The sequence below is a fragment of the Amblyraja radiata genome, chromosome 38, assembly GCF_010909765.2.
Source record: "Amblyraja radiata isolate CabotCenter1 chromosome 38, sAmbRad1.1.pri, whole genome shotgun sequence".
NCBI lineage: Eukaryota > Metazoa > Chordata > Chondrichthyes > Rajiformes > Rajidae > Amblyraja > Amblyraja radiata.
Genome location: NC_045993.1, coordinates 12,508,938 through 12,527,048, shown reverse-complemented (window position 1 = coordinate 12,527,048; position 18,111 = coordinate 12,508,938). Strand labels below are relative to the sequence as shown.

The following is an 18,111-nucleotide window of genomic DNA, read 5'->3' as shown; positions in this document are numbered from 1 at the left end:
GTCGCCTGTGTCCCCGTGCCGGCTCGGTGCAGCAATTACCGGATTAGTCGGGCACGGCACGGTTGGCGTAGCAGTGGAGTTGCTGCCTTACAGCACCAGAGACCCGGGTTCGATCCCGACTACGGACACTGTTTGTACCCGTGACCTGCGTGGGTTTTCTCCGGGTGCTCCAGTTTCCTCCCACACTCCAAAGACCTGCAGGTTTTTACATGAATTGGGTTTGGTAAGAATTATAATTGTCCCTAGTGTGTAGGATAGTGCTAGTGTACGGGGATCGCTGGACAGCATGGACTCGGTGGGCCGAAGGGCCTGTTTCTGCGCTGTATCTCTAAACTAAACTAAGATAGTCCTAAACCCTTGTCCCTGCCCAAATCCAATTTATCCTCAGTCATAGCTGCACAGCATGGAAACAGGCCCTTCAGCCCATCTAGTCCATGCCATCTCTGAGCTAAATATTTAGGTTTCATCCACTGCCCTAGAGAGCATGACCCGACCAAAACAACTCACTGTATAAATCATTCCTTCTGTCTCTCCTGCATTTACTTTCAATTAATGGCATCAGGTTAGAGCGGTAGACTTCCTGCCTTTACTGGAGGTGGAATGGCTGAGACTAGGTCTCCGCCACTTGGGGACAGCACAGTGGGGCAGCGGTAGAGTTGCTGTCTTGCAGCGCTAGAGTCCCAGGTTCGATCCACACTACGGGTGCTGTCTGCGTGGAGTTTGTAGGTTCCTCAGACAGTCCTCAGGAACGTAAGTTAGGGACTGAGGATGGTGGATCATAGCTTTAGAGATACAGTGGGAACAGGTCCTTCAGCCCACCGAGTCCGTGCCGACCAGCGTTCACCCAGTGCACTATCCTACACTCTGGGGACAATTTATAATTTATAGAAGTCAATTAACCTACAAACCTGCACATCTTGGGAGTGCGGTAGGAAACCGTAGCACCCGGAGAAACCACATGCGATCACGGGGAGAATGTACAAACTCCGTACAGACAGTGCTCGTAGTCAGGATAGAACCTATGGCCCTGGCGCTTTAAGTCAGCACCTCTACGGCTGCGCCCATGTACACAGTTAAGGGATATGGAGAGATGGCAGGAACGGGGTACTGATTGTGGATGATCAGCTATGATCATATTGAATGGCGGTGCTGGCTCGAAGGGCCGAATGGCCTACTCCTGCACCTATTGTCTATGACACGGGGAGGTACTGTACTTGATTGAATCCCCTCGTAACTTAGACATAGAAACATAGAAATTAGGTGCAGGAGTAGGCCATTCGGCCCTTCGAGCCTGCACCGCCATTCAATATGATCATGGCTGATCATTCAACTCAGTATCCCGTACCTGCCTTCTCTCCATACCCTCTGATCCCCTTAGCCACAAGGGCCACATCTAACTCCCTCTTAAATATAGCCAATGAACTGGCCTCAACTACCCTCTGTGGCAGAGAGTTCCAGAGATTCACCACCACTTAACTTCCTCTATTAAATCTCTCTTTAACCGACCGTTGCCTCAGGTTTTCGTCTCCAGGCTGGGAATCTTTCTCGGCCACATTCAGCTAGTCTACCCACACCATTCCATACTACCCTGATGAGGGGGCATTAGCTACACGGAGAGGTTGGACAGACTTGGTTTGTTTTCTCTGCAACGCTGGAGTTGATGGGGAGACCTGATAGGTATATTGAATAATGAGAGGTGTAGATATGGTAGAACTTTTCCCCAGGGTGGAAATGTCAAAAACTAGACGGCATCGCTTCATGTTCATTAGTTCTAGGAGCAGAATTAGACCTTTCAGCCCATCAAGTCCGCTCCGCCATTCAATCCTGGCTGATCTGTCTTTCCCGCTCAACCCCATTCTCCTGCCTTGTCCCCATAACCCCTGACACCTGTATTTACCGATTTATCTGATGGGGTTTGGGAACTGCTCTGCCCAGGACAAGAAGGCTCTGCAGAGAGTAGTGCGTTCAGCCGAACGCACTATGGGAACTACACTCGCCCCCCTGCAGGAACTATACATCAGAAGGTGCAAATCCAGGGCCAACAAGATCATGGGGGACCCCTTCCACCCCTGCAACGGACTGTTCCAGCTGCTACGGTCAGGCAAACGCCTCCGTTGCCATGCTGTGAAAACAGAGAGGATGAGAAGGAGTTTCTTCCCAGAGACCATTAGGACTGTAAACTCCTATCTCACCAGGGACTAACTTACTGAACCAATTTACTGTTGTGTGGTGTCTTTTTAAATTGCTGTTTCTTCTTTTTTTTCTCCCACAAATATGTAATTCCATTCTGTTTTATAGTCTTTTTGCACAATCCACAAGCATGGCCACTTTTCATTTCACTGCACATCTCGTATGCGTATGTTGCGAATAAACTTGATTTGACAAAGTCTTTTTACCAAGGGTGGTGGGTGCCTGGATTGGTGGTGGTGGAGGCAGATATACAATAGTTGTATTAAAAGATGGACACATGGGAATACAGGTAATGGAGGGATATGGATCATGTGTGGGCAGAGGAGATTAGTTTACCTTGGTGTCATGGTATCAGCACAGACATTGTGGGCCGAAGGGCCTATTCCTGTGCTGCGCTCTGCATGTCCTGTGACAGGCACGGCACAAGCCTCTCCCATTATAGCCCTGAAGTGTATCATCTCACTGGGGCAGTGCGTTGGGTGGGTGGCAGTACGCCAGGGAGGGTAAACAGAATGGAGGTACATGGAGCAGACTGGCAGGGTAAATGCCCGCTGATCAACCGGAGCCCCGAGGAAGGTACCCATAGAGGTCTGCCAGTCTGTGGGCAGCACAGCTGTAGAGTGGACCAAGCGACGGATAAACACACAACGAGCGGCAGGGTTACCTCTGTGTGTCTGTGACAGTTCGAAGAATGCTCTCAGCAGCCTCTTTGTGTGTTCCATCATCCCTGCCGTGCGTGGGAAATGGGAAACATTTTAGCACGTTGAACAGAGAGCTTGAAGTCTTTCCTTCCTGAGCTCTGGAACAATCAGCTCTTAAAACCGCTCCTTCTTCCTCCCCACTGATTGATTGATACTATATCGCACGTGACATCACAGTGAAAGTCTTTGTTTTTGCCCATCGTAAACAATTATTAAGAAAGCACATCAGCGCCTCTACTTCCTGAGAAGATTACGGAGAGTCGGTTTGTCAAGGAGGACTCTCTCTAACTTCTACAGGTGCTCAGTAGAGTGCATGCTGACCGGTTGCATCGTGGCTTGGTTCGGCAACTTGAGCGCCCAGGAGCGGAAAAGACTACAAAAAATAGTAAACACTGCCCAGTCCATCATCGGCTCTGACCTCCCTGCCGTCGAGGGGATCTATTACAGTCGCTGCCTCAAAAGGCTGGCAGTATCATCAAGGACCCACACCATCCTGGCCACACACTCATCTCCTTTGCTACTTTCAGGTAGAAGGTACAGAAGCCTGAAGACTGCAACGACCAGGTTCAGGAATAGCTACTTCCCCACAACCATCAGGCTATCAAACTCGGCTCGGACAAAACTCTGACCTTTAATAGCCCATTATCTGTTTATTTGCACTTTATCAGTTTATTTATTTATGTGTGTATATATTTATACAATGGTACATGGACACACTGATCTGTTCTGTAGTCAATGCCTACTATGTTCTGTTGTGCTGAAGCAAAGCAAGAATTTCACTGTCCTATCAGGGACACATGACAATAAACTCTCTTGAATAATGAATCTTGAGTCACCATGGATAGGGCGCGGACTAAGATAGAAAGTGTTCAGTGTTGTCCCCAATGGCCCATCTTTGTTCTCTCAGCGACTCAGCCAGGCTTTGGCACAGGGGTAAAGATCCAAGCAAAGCTCTGGCGAAGTCAGTTGTCCATGCCTTGCTCTCGCCAGCAGCCCCCACACTCAAGTTCAAGTTCAAGTGAGTTTATTGTCATGTGTCCCTGTATAGGACAATGAAATTCTTGCTTTGCGTAAGCACACAGAAAATAGTAGGCATTTACTACAAAACAGATAAATGTGTCCATATACCATGATATAAATATATACACACATGAATAAATAAACTGGTAGTGCAAATAACAGAAAGTGGTTGCTAATAATCAGAGTTTTGTCCGAGCCAGGTTTCATAGCCTGATGGCTGAGGGGAAGTAGCTATTCCTGAACCTGGTTGTTGCAGTCTTCAGGCTCCTGTACCTTCTACCTGAAGGTAGCAGGGAGATGAGTGTGTGGCCAGGATGGTGTGGGTCTTTGATGATACTGCCAGCCTTTTTGAGGCAGCGACTGCGATAAATCCCCTCGATGGAAGGAAGGTCAGAGCCGATGATGGACTGGGCAGTGTTTACTACTTTTTGGAGTCTTTTCCTCTCCAGGGCGCTCAAATTGCCGAACCAAGCCACGATGCAACCGGTCAGCATGCTCTCGACTGTGCACCTGTAGAAGTTAGAGAGAGTCTTCCTTGACAATCCGACTCTCCGTAATCTTCTTAGGAAGTAGAGGCGCTGATGAGCTTTTTTGATAATTGCGTTAGTGTTCTCGGACCAGGAAAGATCTCCCCCACACCCTCCCTACCAGCACCCACTATCTCCTTCACCCACCGGGCCCCACTCCCCCACCCAGTGTGCCCCCACTCTCTCCCCATGCCACGCCATCTCTCTCCCCTTCACCACACCCGGCTCTCACACCACACCCCCTCCTCCCCCACCACCACGAGTACCCCAACACTCCCACCCGTGGCACCCACAGACCTTGGCACCACACAGCCAGCACTCGTACACCTCACATGCGCACCCGGCACCCACATTCCCAGCACCCACATCCCCGGCACCCAGGGCAAACCTGCACCCACATTCCCGGCACCCATGCTTACACATTGCCCACGTCCACAACCCACACTCAGCTGTCTTCTAACTGACGCTAAAAAAACATGGTTTATACGTTAACCTTCCAGCAGCACAACCCCACCGTCCCCTGACGCACCCTCACCCCCTCTCAGCCTCCTCCCCACCACTGATCCTTGCTGTCTGCCTTCCCCCACCCTCCCCTCCGGCCCCCGATACCTTTGTACAGCTCCGCCGTCCTCTCCAGCTCCTCCAGTTTCTTCACCAGTCCGTCTGGAAGAAAGGGCATTCAGGAGACGTCAGGTTGAACTTTCCCACTTAAACTGGAATAGCCCACGCCCTCAAGCCCTTCCAGGGCCCTCAACCCCTTCCAGGGCCCTCAACCCCATCCAGGGCCCTCAACCCCATCCAGGGCCCTCAAGCCCTTCCAGCTCTGCATGAAACCCACAGTCACTCTCCCATTAACCTTGAATAATCCTCCACTCCCCAATTAACCCTGAATCGAGTCCCGGTGTCACTCCCTTAGTCTCATCAATCAAACATAATAAATTCTGTTAAGAGTCATAGGATCATATTTGATAGGAGAAGAATTAGGCCATTCGGCCCATCAAGTCTACTCCGCCATTCAACCATGGCTGACCTGCCTTTCCCTCTTAACCCCATTCTCCTGCCTTCTTCCCATAACCTCTAACACCCGTACTAAATACTACGCTCCAAGGAATGGGGTCTCAGCCTGTTCAACCTCTCCCTATTGCTCAGACCCTCGAGTCCTGGCAACATCCTTGTAAATCTTCTCTACAACCTTTTCCAACTTGTTCTCACTCCCCGACTAAATCCCAGTTTCGCTCCCTCATCTCTGTAGGGCTGTGGGTTTTATGCTAGAAGGTTGGATGAGGCAGCGGAGCTCTGTGTCAATGGGCACAGACATGGCCTGAATGTACTCCTTCTGTGCTGCGAGTCTCGATTAACCCTCAACAACCACCTCAGTCTACCCTCTCCTTGGGCTCACTCCCAGAAATCAGTGAACCTTTGGATAGAGGCAGTTTTGCTACAACAAGTTGGATATCAAGTGTGGGGAATTAGGGAACACTATTTCTATTATGCGGGCCAAATTGGTTATAATGCGATTTTGATCGGAAACCAGAGGACAACTTAAAAGTTACTCTGGAAATTGACAAGCAGAAAAAAAGCTGTCCTAGATTTAAACAGTATAGGGGGGAAAACAACTGTTTCCGTGCAACCTGTCTGTTGTACCCAGACACCATTGCCTCTTAATGTCAGTTTCACCGTGAAAGGCCATGGGAATTGACAAGCGATTACTTCTATTGACGCTCGTGCAATGATGCTCTATTAAACAATGTAACATACAGCCCTTAGTATTTTTAGCTTGTAGTAACAAAAATCAACTTATTGCCATTGAAAGGACCTTTATTTTTTTATATTCTGTGGGAACAATAACTTTGTTATCGCCAGTATGAAACACTCCACCCTCTAATCCTTCCCCCCATTTTCACAATGGGCTTTATAACATGATTTTTCTATAATAGGAGTTTTTTAGGGGGGAATGCAACTGTTGTGTTACTGCAGAACCACCTGTATTAAGGGACACAGGGTGGATACAGGAAACTGGCACAAGGGTAAAGGATCATCATGGTCTTTTTGAATGGAGAAGCAGGCATGAGAAGGGCCGAATGGCCTACTCCTATCTCTAATGTGCCCCTGTCACATTGTGACCCAGATTCCATCATTGGCACAAAATGCTGGAGCGACACGGTGGCACAGCGGTAGAGTTGCTGCCTTACAGCGCCAGAGACCTGGGTTCGATCCCGACTTCGGGTGCTGTTTGAACCATCTGAACCTTCTGAATTTTGTAGTCGGCAGGGCAGTACTCTGCATATCGCCAACTTGGACAATTTTACATTTTTATCAAGCCAATCAACCTACAAACCTGTACGTCTTTGGAGTGTGGGAGGAATCTGAAGATCTCGAAGAAAACCCACGCAGATCACGGGGAGAACATACAAACTCCATACAGACAGCACCCGTAGTCGGGATCGAACCCGGGTCTCTGGCATTGCATTTTGCTGTAAGGCAGCAACTCTACCGCTGCACCACCGTGACTGCCCATGTTGGTATGGAGTTTATATGTTCTCCCCGTGAACTAGGTAGGTTTTCTCTGGGTGCTCTGGATTTCCCCCCACACTTCAAAGATGGACAGGTTTGTAGGTTAATTGGCTTGGTAAAATTGTAAATCGTCTCCAGTGTGTGTAGGATAGGGTTAGTGTGCGGGGTTCGCTGGTCGGCACGGAATCGGTGGGCTGGAGGGCCAGTTTCCGTGCTGCATCTCTAAACTAAACTCAGCGGGTCAGGCAGCATCTCAGGCAGTTTCGGTCCCAGAATGTCGCCTATTCCTTCTCTCCAGAGATGCTACCTGACCCGCTGTGTTACTCCAGTGTTTTATGTCTATCTTTTGTATAACCCAGCATCTGCAGTTGCTTCCTACACCACTGGCTGTTTCCCTGAGCACCCCCCCACCCCCCCACGCTCTGCCTCACTCACCGTTACACAGAATGGCCCGGCTCAGACCCAGAGCATCCGCCGTTCCCGAACTCATGTTCTCCACCAGTCGATGTTTAACCTTCTTCAGAACTGCAAAACACAAAGCAGCCCGTCAGCGTCGAACATATCACACCACCTCCCTGACTTCGTCGAGTAGAACTGAGTTGTCCTATGAGGGATCGGCCGACTGCCGGCAGCAACCGGCCACCATTAACTGGACCGAGGAGACACAGGAGACTGCAGATGCTGGCATCTTGAGCAGAAGAAGAACAAAGTGCTGGAGGAAGTCAGCGGGTCAGGCAGCATCTCTGGAGAACATGGATAGACGATGTTTCAGGATGTGAATGGAATGGGCAGATGATGTAAACCTTTCCACCGACTCCATCTACACTGCACGCTGCTTTGGCAAGGCCACCAGCATAATCTATGACAAGTCTCACTCCGTCTTCTCCCCTCTCCCGTCAGGAAAGAGGTACAGAAATGTGAAAACACACACCTCCAGATTCAGGGACAGTTTCATCCCAGCTGTTATCAGGCAACTGAACCATCCTAGTATCACCAACTAGAGAGCGGTCCTGACTTCTCATTTACCTCATTGGAGACTGAAGAAGGGTTTCGGCCCGAAACGTTGCCTATTTCCTTCGCTCCATAGATGCTGCTGCACCCGCTGAGTTTCTCCAGCACTTTTGTCTGCCTCATTGGAGACCATTGGACAATCTTTGATCGGACTGTACTGACTTTATCCTTGCATTCATATTCATATTATTCCCTTTGTCATGTATCTGTACGCTGTGGATGGCTGCATTGTAATGAGGAATTGTCTTTCTGCCGGCTGGTTAGCACGCGACAGAGGCTTTTCACTGTACCGAGGTACACGTAACAATAAACTAAACTCTAACTCTTAAAACGGTTCTGCCGCAGCTTGCCAGAAACAGGCAGCGACTCCGCCAGGGTAAAAATGCTCAGCAGCCGAGTGAACACCAGGGATCTCAAACACCGAGGACGGATGGAGAAGGAAGCTGTCAAATTCCAACTTGGAGCGAGCAATGGCGAGGGAAAGCAACACTGGACTACAGAAAGTGGAATCATGGGTAAAAAAGTCAGAAACATGTAAAATATGAATCATCTGTAACGATAAATTATTCCCCCACAATTATGCGATGGCAGAGTTTAAATAGCTCTATTTCTGAGCCAGATAGAACAGACGGTGTTGAAGGTATAGAGCGGAGAACACAAAGTGCTGGAGTAACTCAGCGGGTCAAATAGCATCTGTGGAGGAGATGGATAGGTGACGTCTTAGGTCCGGATACACACTACACAGTAAAAATATTATTACGCAAACAGATGAAGCCCAAACCTTCTGCCAAGGAGAACCACTTGTCCGCAAATACGACAAGTGGTTCAAAACCAGAGCCCCACAACCAGGGGGGGCTCTAAACCACAGCATGCCACCGTCATCATACGTGGTGCAGCTCCCTACGTGAGGTTAAGGGTAGGGTGAACACAGCAGGAAGGGTATGGGTGGCAGACGATGCCAGGGCGAAGGGTGGACAGGGAATACATAGACGTTTACATTGGCATTCTGAACAGATATCACCACTTACCGATGTCTAAGGTTTTGCCTTGCTTCGGATCAGCCTGGAGTTTATTGTAATGAATCGTAACTTCTCCCTTGCGGACATTAATAGAATAGATGAAAAATTTAAATAGATGACATTTACTAAAATGCTATTGGAATGCACAGTGGAGAACGGCAAGGAATTGTGGACACAGCCCAGACCATCCCACGAACCAACCTCTCTTCCATTGACGTGTAGGAAAGAACTGCACATGCTGGTTTCAATCAAAGGTAGACACAAAATACTGGAGTAACTCCGCGGGTCAGGCAGACGTTTCGGGTCGAGACCCTTCTTCAGACTGATGACAGGGAAATGGGCAGTCCTGCAAACGGACGTCTTTGGAGTGCAGGAGGAAACTGGAGCACCCGGAAAATACCCACACGGTCACATGCATTGTCTGTACGGAGTTCGTACGTTCTCCTCGTGACCTGCGTGGGTTTTCTCCGAGATTTTCGGTTTCCTCCCACACGCCAAAGACGTACAGGTTTGTAGGTTAACTGGCTTGGTAAATGTAAAGATTGTCCGGCCCCTGCCGGTCCCCCCAACACCAGAGAGCGGAGAGGGGGGAGGCGGTGACGCCGGACGCGAGGAGAGGGGACGGTGGGAGAAGAGAGGGTATGGCCCACCGAGTCCACGCCGACCAGCGATCCCTGCACACTAGCACTATCCTACACACACTAGGGACAATTCACAATTATACCAAGCCAATTAGCCTACAAGTCTGTACATCTTTGGAGTGCGGGAGGAAACCGGAGCACCTGGAGAAAACCCACGCGGTCAGGGGGAGAACGTACAAACTCCATACAGATAGCACCGGTAGTCAGGATCGAGCCTGGGTCTCTAGCGCTGTAAGGCAGCAGCTCTACCGCTGCGCCACCCTGCCACCCTAAATTCAAGTGATTGTATTCAATCCGGATCCGCTTCCATCCACTCAGCCTCAGCCACCCCCTCGAACTCGCCTCACCCACCCAGTTCAGTACAGCCTCCTCTCTGCCACACCAGCGGGCTTTACTGACCTCCCTCCCAAGCCACCTCTCGATCCCCCAGCATGTCGGGCAACCCACTCCCATTGCCAACACCACTGCGATCCACACTCCCCACCCCCCCTCCCCCCCCCCCCCTCACCTTCACAGTCTGAATCATCTTGGCCACCTCCACTTTGGTCTTCCCCTTCACCGATTTCCCCGTCACTCCGACGATCTCGTCGCCCGCGGCCAGCGTCCCGTCCAGAGCGGCCGGAGTGTTGTCGAAAACCTGCCCGCAGAAACGCAGGTCAGCGGCCGCTCAGCATGGTCAGCTGGAGCAGCGCCGGAGTACAGGCGGAGTGGAGCCGGATTACAGGCGTAGCGGAGCTGGAGTACAGGTGGAGCGGAGCTGGAGTACAGGTGGAGCGGAGCTGGAGTACAGGCGGAGCTGGAGCACAGGCGGAGTGAAGCCGGAGTACAGGCGGAGCGGGGCCGGAGTACAGGCGGATCGGAGCCGGAGTAAAGCGGAGCGGAGCAGGAGGGCTGGCGGAGTGGAGGGACAGCAAGCATGGATCTGAGCTGGAGTGGATCAGGAGCGGGAGTGGATCAGGAGCAAGTGTGAATCAGGAGCTGGAGTGGATCAGGAGCGGGAGTGGATCAGGAGCAAGTGTGAATCAGGAACTGGAGTGGATCAGGAGCTGGAGTGGATCAAGAGCCGGAGTGGATCAGGAGCTGGAGTGGATCAGGAGCAAGTGTGAATTAGGAGCTGGAGTGGATCAGGAGCCGGAGTGGATCAGGAGCCGGAGTGGATCAGGAGCAAGTGTGAATCCGGAGCTGGAGTGAATCGGAGGCAAAGGTTCAGGTGGATCGGGAGCTGGAGTGGATCAAGAGTGAGAGTGGATCAGACCTGGAGTGGATCAGGAACAAGTGGATCAAGTGCTAGGGTGGATGAGAGCAGTAGTGGATCAGTGGATCAGTGGAATGTGTTAAAAATGGTTTGGGTAACATGGAATACTATGTTAGTGCTCTTTCGGTGTGGCCACTCTTTGCATACCTTAGATATATCACATTAGGTATAGAAGAATGAGAGGGGATCTTATTGAAACATATAATATTATTAACGGTTTGGACACGCTAGAGGCAGGAAACATGTTCTCGATGTTGGGGGAGTACAGAACCAGGTGCCGCAGTTTACGAATAAGGAGTAAGCCATTTAGAACGGAGACGAGGAAACACTTTTTCTCACAGAGAGTGGTGAGTGTGGAATTCTCTGCCTCAGAGGGCTGTGAAGGCCTGTTCTCTGGATAATTTCAAGAGAGAGCTAGATAGGGTTCTTAAAGATAGCGGAGTCAGGGGATATGGGGAGAAGGCAGGAACAGGGTACTGATTGGGGATGATCACATTGAATGGCGGTGATGGCTCGAAGGGCCGAGTGACCTACTCCTGCACCTATTGTCTATTGTTTATCACTGTGCCGTGTCACATGTGACAATAAAGTATCTTTCATTTACAAATCCCAACGGGAAAGTGGCTAACTGAGGAAACCAAGTGGCGAACGTGAGCTGATGAGGCCAGCGTAGAGAGGGGAGTGAGTGTGACCCAGCTGTGAGAGACGGCTGATTGTGCAGCAGGAGATGTTGCCTGTGGTTCCTCACCTGCACGATGTACAGACAGGGACAGTACTGCGCACCTCCTCCGATGCTGATTCCAATTAAATTCTGGGAATCCTTTTTCAGTGTCACTGTCCCAGGCACGGTCGGAATGCCCCTGAGCAAAAGACAAAGTTAAAACTTGACATATGTTTGCTTTACTTTTGAAATACTTAAGGGCCTGTCCCACTTACGCGACTTTTTCGGCGATTGCCGGCACCCGCCATATGTTGTTGCAGGCGCGGCGAAAATGTTCAATATGTTGAAAATCCAGCGTCCACCAGAAAGACGCTCCGACTCTTTGGGCGACTGAGGAGACCACTCACGACCATACAGGCGACATGTCGCGGTGTGAAGCCTGTATGGTCGTGAGTGGTGGCCCAAAGAGTCGTACCTTGTTCTGGTCGCCGCTGGATTTTCAACATGTCCCATAAAGCATCAATTCACGGGCCTTTAGACTTTTGACTTTAGAGAGGCAGAGCATAAACAGGCCCTTCGGCCCATCGAGTCCTCCACGCCAACCAGCGGTCACCCATACACTCGCACTATCCAACACACTTGGGACAATTTATAATCTTTTACCAAAGCCAATTAACCTACAAGCATGCACGCCTTTGGAGTGTGGGAGGAAACCAGAGCCCCTGAAGGAAACCCACATGGTCACAGAGAGAACGTGCAAACTCCGTACAGATAGCACCAGTCGTCAGGATCGCCCCGGATCATTGGCGCTGTAAGGCAGCAACTCTACGTTGCACCACAACTGTGAAATAATGCCCCTGGAATTAGTGGGTGACACCACACCCCCACCCCTTACCTACTCGAATCAATGGGTGATTTCCCTCCCCCCCCTCACCCTCATCCACTCCAATCAATGGGTGACTTCACTGGTTCAATGATGCTTTTATTGTCACATGTGCAAATTGCAAACAGTGAAATTCCTTTCTTACAAACAGTCCCGTATTGCCATACCTATACTCCTCCGCATTCCTCACTGTGATGGAAGGCGGAAAACATTTAAATCTCTCCCATCTTTGTCTTCTAGTGGTCGGGGGCCTCGAGCCTACCGTTGACGGGACCATCTTACTCCCGTAACCTGTGGCGGGCCTCCTCCTTGGGGCGATCTAGCTCCTGCATCGGGGCGGGGGGGGGGGGGGGGGGGAATCTCAGCTCCCCCGCGCCGGGCGATCTACCCCGGGTCGGGGCTAGTCGAACGTCATGCGGTTTTGGAGCTTCCAAAACTTTTGACGCCGGTCTCAACCCGAGACTGCGAGCTCCCTGATGTTAAAGTCCGCAGGCCGCAGTTGGAGCGTCGATCCCAGGCAAGGAATCAGCTCCGATGGTAAGTCCACGGCCCCCGCGGTGGGGCTCAAAGTCAGTCCAGAGCATGGCCGCCAGCTCCAGGATGTTAGGCCGCAGAGCGACCGGAGATACGATCCGGAAAACAATCGCAAGGTAAGAGATTGAAAAAAAGTTTCCCCCTCCCCCCCCGCCCACCCACCCACCCACAACATAAAACAAATCAGAGAACATTAACACATACTTTAAAAACACACTAAAAATAACAAAAAAGGACACACAGACTGTAGGCGAGGCTGTCATCAAAGCGCCACCTGGTGGAATTGCACAGCAACCACCAGCAAACATTTAGAAAAGTCCCTGGTTCACTTTAAGTGATGATTACTCACAATTTATCTTCTTCAATTTCAAAATCCATGTCACCGTACATGATAACTTCCTCTCAACCTCCTGCTGGTTCCAGTCACTGCAGAGGACATATTGGGCAGTTTTATTATTGATACTTTTTGCCATACTTGCTCACAGGCAATAACTGCATTCATATAGCACCCAAAAGACAGTAAATTATCCCAAAGTGTTTCTTAAGAACATTATCCACCAATAGCTGATACTGAGCTAATTAATGAGTGAAAAACACAAAGTATCTGGAGTAATGGAGCGGCTGGGTTTGTACACTCTGGAGTTTAGAAGGATGAGAGGGTATCTTATTGAAATATATTCAATTATTAAGGGTTTGGACACGCTTGAGGCAGGAAACATGTTCCTGATGTTGGGGGAGCCCAGAACCAGGGGCCACAGTTTAAGAATAAGGGGAAAGCAATTTAGAACGGAGATGAGGAAACACTTTTTCTCATAGAGAGTTGTGAGTCTGTGGAATTCTCTGCCTCGGTGGAGGCCGGTTCTATGGATAATTTCAAGAGAGAGCTAGATAGGGCTCTTAAAGATAGCGGACTCAGGGGATATGGGGAGAAGGCAGGAACAGGGTACTGATTGGGGATGATCAGCCATGATCCGGTGCTGGCTCAAAGGGCCGAATGGCCTACTCCTGCACCTATTGTCTATTGTCTAATTCAACCGGTCCGGTAGCAACGCTGGGGAACAGGGATAGGTGACTTTTCGGTTTGGGACCCTTCTGATAGTCTGAAGAACGGTCCTGACCTTAAACAGTCACATATCCATTTTCTCCAGAGATGCTGCCTGACATGCTGAGTTACTCCAGCATTTTTGTGTTTTCTTTTGGTAAACCAGCATCTGCCGTTCCTTGTGTCAACTTAATGGAGTACCTCAGCCAGTGACCAAAATCTCATTCAACATAAAAGATTACAGCACAGGAACAGGCCCTTTGACAATGATGTCCAAGTTAAACTATTCTCTTCCGCCTGCATGGAATCCATATCCCTCCATTCCCTGCATATCAATGTGCCTATCTAAAAAACCGCTTAAATGCCACTATCATAAGGTGATAGTAGAATTAGGCCGTTCGGCCCATCAGCCATTCTATCATGGCTGATCTACCTCTCCCTCCTAACCCCATTCTCCTGCCCTCCCCATAACGTGATACCCGTACTAATCAAGAATCTATCTATCTCTGCCTTAAAAATATCCACTGACTTGGCCTCCACAGCCTTCTGTGGCAAAGAATTCCACAGATTCACCACGCTCTGACTAAAGAAATTCCTCCTCACCTCCTTCCCAAAGGAACGTCCTGCCATCCTGTCGCTCCTGCCACTACCACGGCAGGGCGTTCCATACATCCACCACCCTCTGTGAAAAAAAACACGCCCCGCACATCTCCAGTAAACTTTGCCCCTATCATCTTAAAGCGATAGATCCTGGTCTTTAAGAAACTTGTCGAGGAGAAGTGTCAGGGAGGTTTTGAATAGAAATTCAAAGATCAGGGCCTGGGAGGCTGAGGGTGGGTCTGCCTTTGTTTGAGTGATTAAACTGCGTAGAACACAAGGTGTTGCAGTAACTCAGCGGCATCTCTGGTGGACATGGATTAAAACTGAGAATGTACTGGTTTGGAGACTAGCAATCAGAGAGATGCAGCACTGGAGGAGATCACAGTGCTGGGCAAAGGCGACAGCATGAAAGGACCGGGGAAAATAAATGATGGGCCTGGATTTAGAGATCCAGACGCAAATAGCCAGTGAGGAGCAGGATAACAGTGAAATGTTGGGATACTCAACAGCAAGTGCTTACGAAAGACTGGGCGGCAGCATGGCGCAGCAATAGACAATGGACAATAGGTGCAGGAGGAGGCCATTCGGCCCTTCGTGCCAGCACTGCCATTCAATGTGATCATGGCTGATCATCCCCAATCAGTACCCCTTTCCTGCCTTCTCCCCATATCCCCTGACTCCGCTATCTTTAAGAGCCCTATCTTTAAGAGGTCTTCACGGGATCACACCAAGGGCAGGGGTCAGATTCTGCGGCGTGGAGACACTGGCTAATGTTTGGTGGAGGATGCTTCTGCTGATCAACACTGCAAGTGAAGTCAACACCGCAGGGGAGATGGGAGGGGATAATAGGCATCATTAGTGTTAGTGTGGAAACCACCAGCATGTTCACACGCTGACAGAATGCAGATGAAGAGGCCACAAATGGATCAGTTCCACTCAACAGCCTCAGCTGATGCCAGAATCATAGTGTAGAAACAAAGAACTGCAGATGCTGTATAATACACACTAGGACACAATGTGCTGGATGGAGTAACTCAGCAAGTCAGACAGCATCTCTAGAAAACATGGATAGCTGACATTTCGGGTCGAGATCTTTCTTCAGTCTGAAGAAGGGTCTCGACCCAAAATGTCGCCTGTCCATGTACTCCAGAGATGCTGAGTTACTCCAGCATTTGGTGTCTTTTTCACTGTCATAACACAGCAAAAGGTCCTTCCGCCCACCAAATCCATGCTGACCAGCGAGCACACAGCTCTGTGTAATCCTCCACACGGAGACATGCCTTTACTCACAGAAGCAAGAACGCTGCAAAATGTATTGCAAGTCGGGATTCAAAAAATAGTGACTGGAAACAAAACTAGACACAGAGAGGCATGTAGTCACACAGCATGGAAATCAGCCCCCTGAGTCCATGCTGGCCATCGAGTATGCATTTATATTCATCCGGTACTAATCCCATTTTATTCTCCACATACTGCCATTGCCTTTCCTCAGATGCTGCCATCACCTTCATACTAGTGACCAATTTACAGTGACCAATTTCACAGGTATTGGCATGTGGAAAGGGAAGTCAAAGTCATAGCAAGAATATACAAACTCCACGCAGGCAACTCCCGAGGTTAGGATCGAACCTCTGGCTCTCTGGACTTGTGAGGCAGCACCTCTGCCAGATACCTCACTGTGGGAGGACAGGACGTTAACAAAAGGGAGTACAAGACTACAAATGCTGGAATATTCAGCAAAACACTACAAGACAAACTGCTGAAGGAACTGCTGAAGCGGGTCAGGCAGCCTCTTTGGAGGGAAATGGACAGGCAATGTTTTGGGTTGGTGCCCTTCCTAAAGATGCTTGGTTTTTATTTACAGGCACAAATACAAGATACTAATTCAATCCTAATACTTATTAGAATAATAAACCCACTCAATTGCAATAGACACAAAATGCTGGAGTAACTCAGCGGGTCAGGCAGCATCTCTGGAGAACAAGAATAGGTGACATTTCAGGTCAGAACCCTTCTTCAGTCTGAAATGTACATCCCAAAATGTCACCTATTTCTTTTCTTCAGAGGTGCTGCCTGTCACTGAGTTACTCCAGCATTTTAATGTCTACCTTCAATATAAACAATCATCTGCAGATACTTCCTACGCACTCAAATGCAATCATTGTTGGCCTTTTCTTGATATTCCATTCACTGTATCTTACTCTCTCTCCCCAACAATCCTAACCTCCTCCTATATTCCAAGACATTTATCTTCCAATCTTGCCCCTTTCATATCCAAAGCACATCTCTAAGGGCACACATCCCAACCCTTTTTATTCACACAATTTTTCCCTTTGGAAGCCAACTTTATTTACAAAGATCTCAATCCCTATCTATACTGATCCCAAACCAGACCAGAAGCCTAAACTACTTAACTGACAATTTGTCCATTCAAAGAATCTGATAACTCTGGTGCCAAACATTCTGCCACAATCCATCATCTCTGTGTCCAGTAACAGACCATGGATTTAAAAAAAAAACTGTATCCCAGCCCTTTGATCCCAAACCACTGGAACAAACTGTGGATGCCAACTCCTGGACTCCAGACTCCAGACTTTGGACCCAAACGCCTGGATCCCAGCCCTTGTATTCCATTCTATGGACCCCAACACTGGATCCCAACCCTGGAGCTCAGATCCTGGGTGTCATCTCATGGATCCCATCCCAGTGGATCTCAACTCCAATGGATCTCAACTACCATTGGATACCAACCCTTGAATCTCAACGGCTGGATATTAAACCCTGGATCCCAACCACTGGATCCCAGGCATTGGACATCAACTCTCATGGATCACAACCACAACCACTATTCCCATCTCCTGGATCCCAGGCATTGGACATCAACTATCATGGATGCCGACCCTTGAATCCCAACCATTGGGTCTGAACTACTGGAATTCCAGCCCTCTGGTCCTCAACTCCCATGGATCGCAACCCCTATTCCCATCTCCTGGATCCCAACCAGTGGATGTCAACTACTGGATCCCAACCAGTGGATCGTATCCACACGATCCCAGTCCCTGGATCCCAGCCCTTGTATCTTGACCACTGGATCCTAACACCCGGATCTCAGACCCTGGATGCCAACCCCTGGATGGCAACCCCTGGATCCCAACCCCTGGATCTCAACCCCTGGATGGCAACCCCTGGATCCCAACCAGTGGATCGGATCCACACGATCCCAGTCCATGGATCCCAGCCCCTGGATCCCAGCCCTTGTATCTTGACCACTGGATCCTAACCGCCCGGAACTTAGACCCTGGATCTTAGACCCTGGATCTCAGACCCTGGATCCCAACCCCTGGATGCCAGCCCCCAGTGGCCATCCCCCCCCGGCCACTCGGCCCTCGGGCCCGCTTTATTTTCACCTTCTTTCCCAGATGTAGTTCCAATGTTGTTTTAGATGACGTCACCTACGTGGCAAATTGTCCGTTCACGTCCTCTTCCGGCCCGGCGCCCCGGAAGCGGTCGGGC

General features: G+C 49.8%; 1 protein-coding gene across 2 annotated transcripts in view; it reads right to left on the bottom strand.

The window, feature by feature from the left end:
* pick1 (protein interacting with PRKCA 1) overlaps positions 1–18,111 on the bottom strand; it is a 29,931-nt gene extending 11,820 nt beyond the window's left edge. Inside the window, exons 1-8 of one of the 2 annotated variants that reach the window (XM_033013456.1) lie at positions 18,006–18,111; positions 13,306–13,382; positions 11,627–11,738; positions 10,132–10,260; positions 8,992–9,058; positions 7,388–7,477; positions 5,048–5,101; positions 2,855–2,917 (exon numbers count right to left, since the gene is read on the bottom strand). In XM_033013456.1, the coding sequence (XP_032869347.1) occupies positions 2,855–2,917; positions 5,048–5,101; positions 7,388–7,477; positions 8,992–9,058; positions 10,132–10,260; positions 11,627–11,738; positions 13,306–13,346 (556 nt within the window). In that variant the 5' untranslated portion in view covers positions 13,347–13,382; positions 18,006–18,111. The remainder of the gene's footprint in view (positions 1–2,854; positions 2,918–5,047; positions 5,102–7,387; positions 7,478–8,991; positions 9,059–10,131; positions 10,261–11,626; positions 11,739–13,305; positions 13,383–18,005) is intronic. The other variant, XM_033013457.1, reaches the window with a different exon arrangement.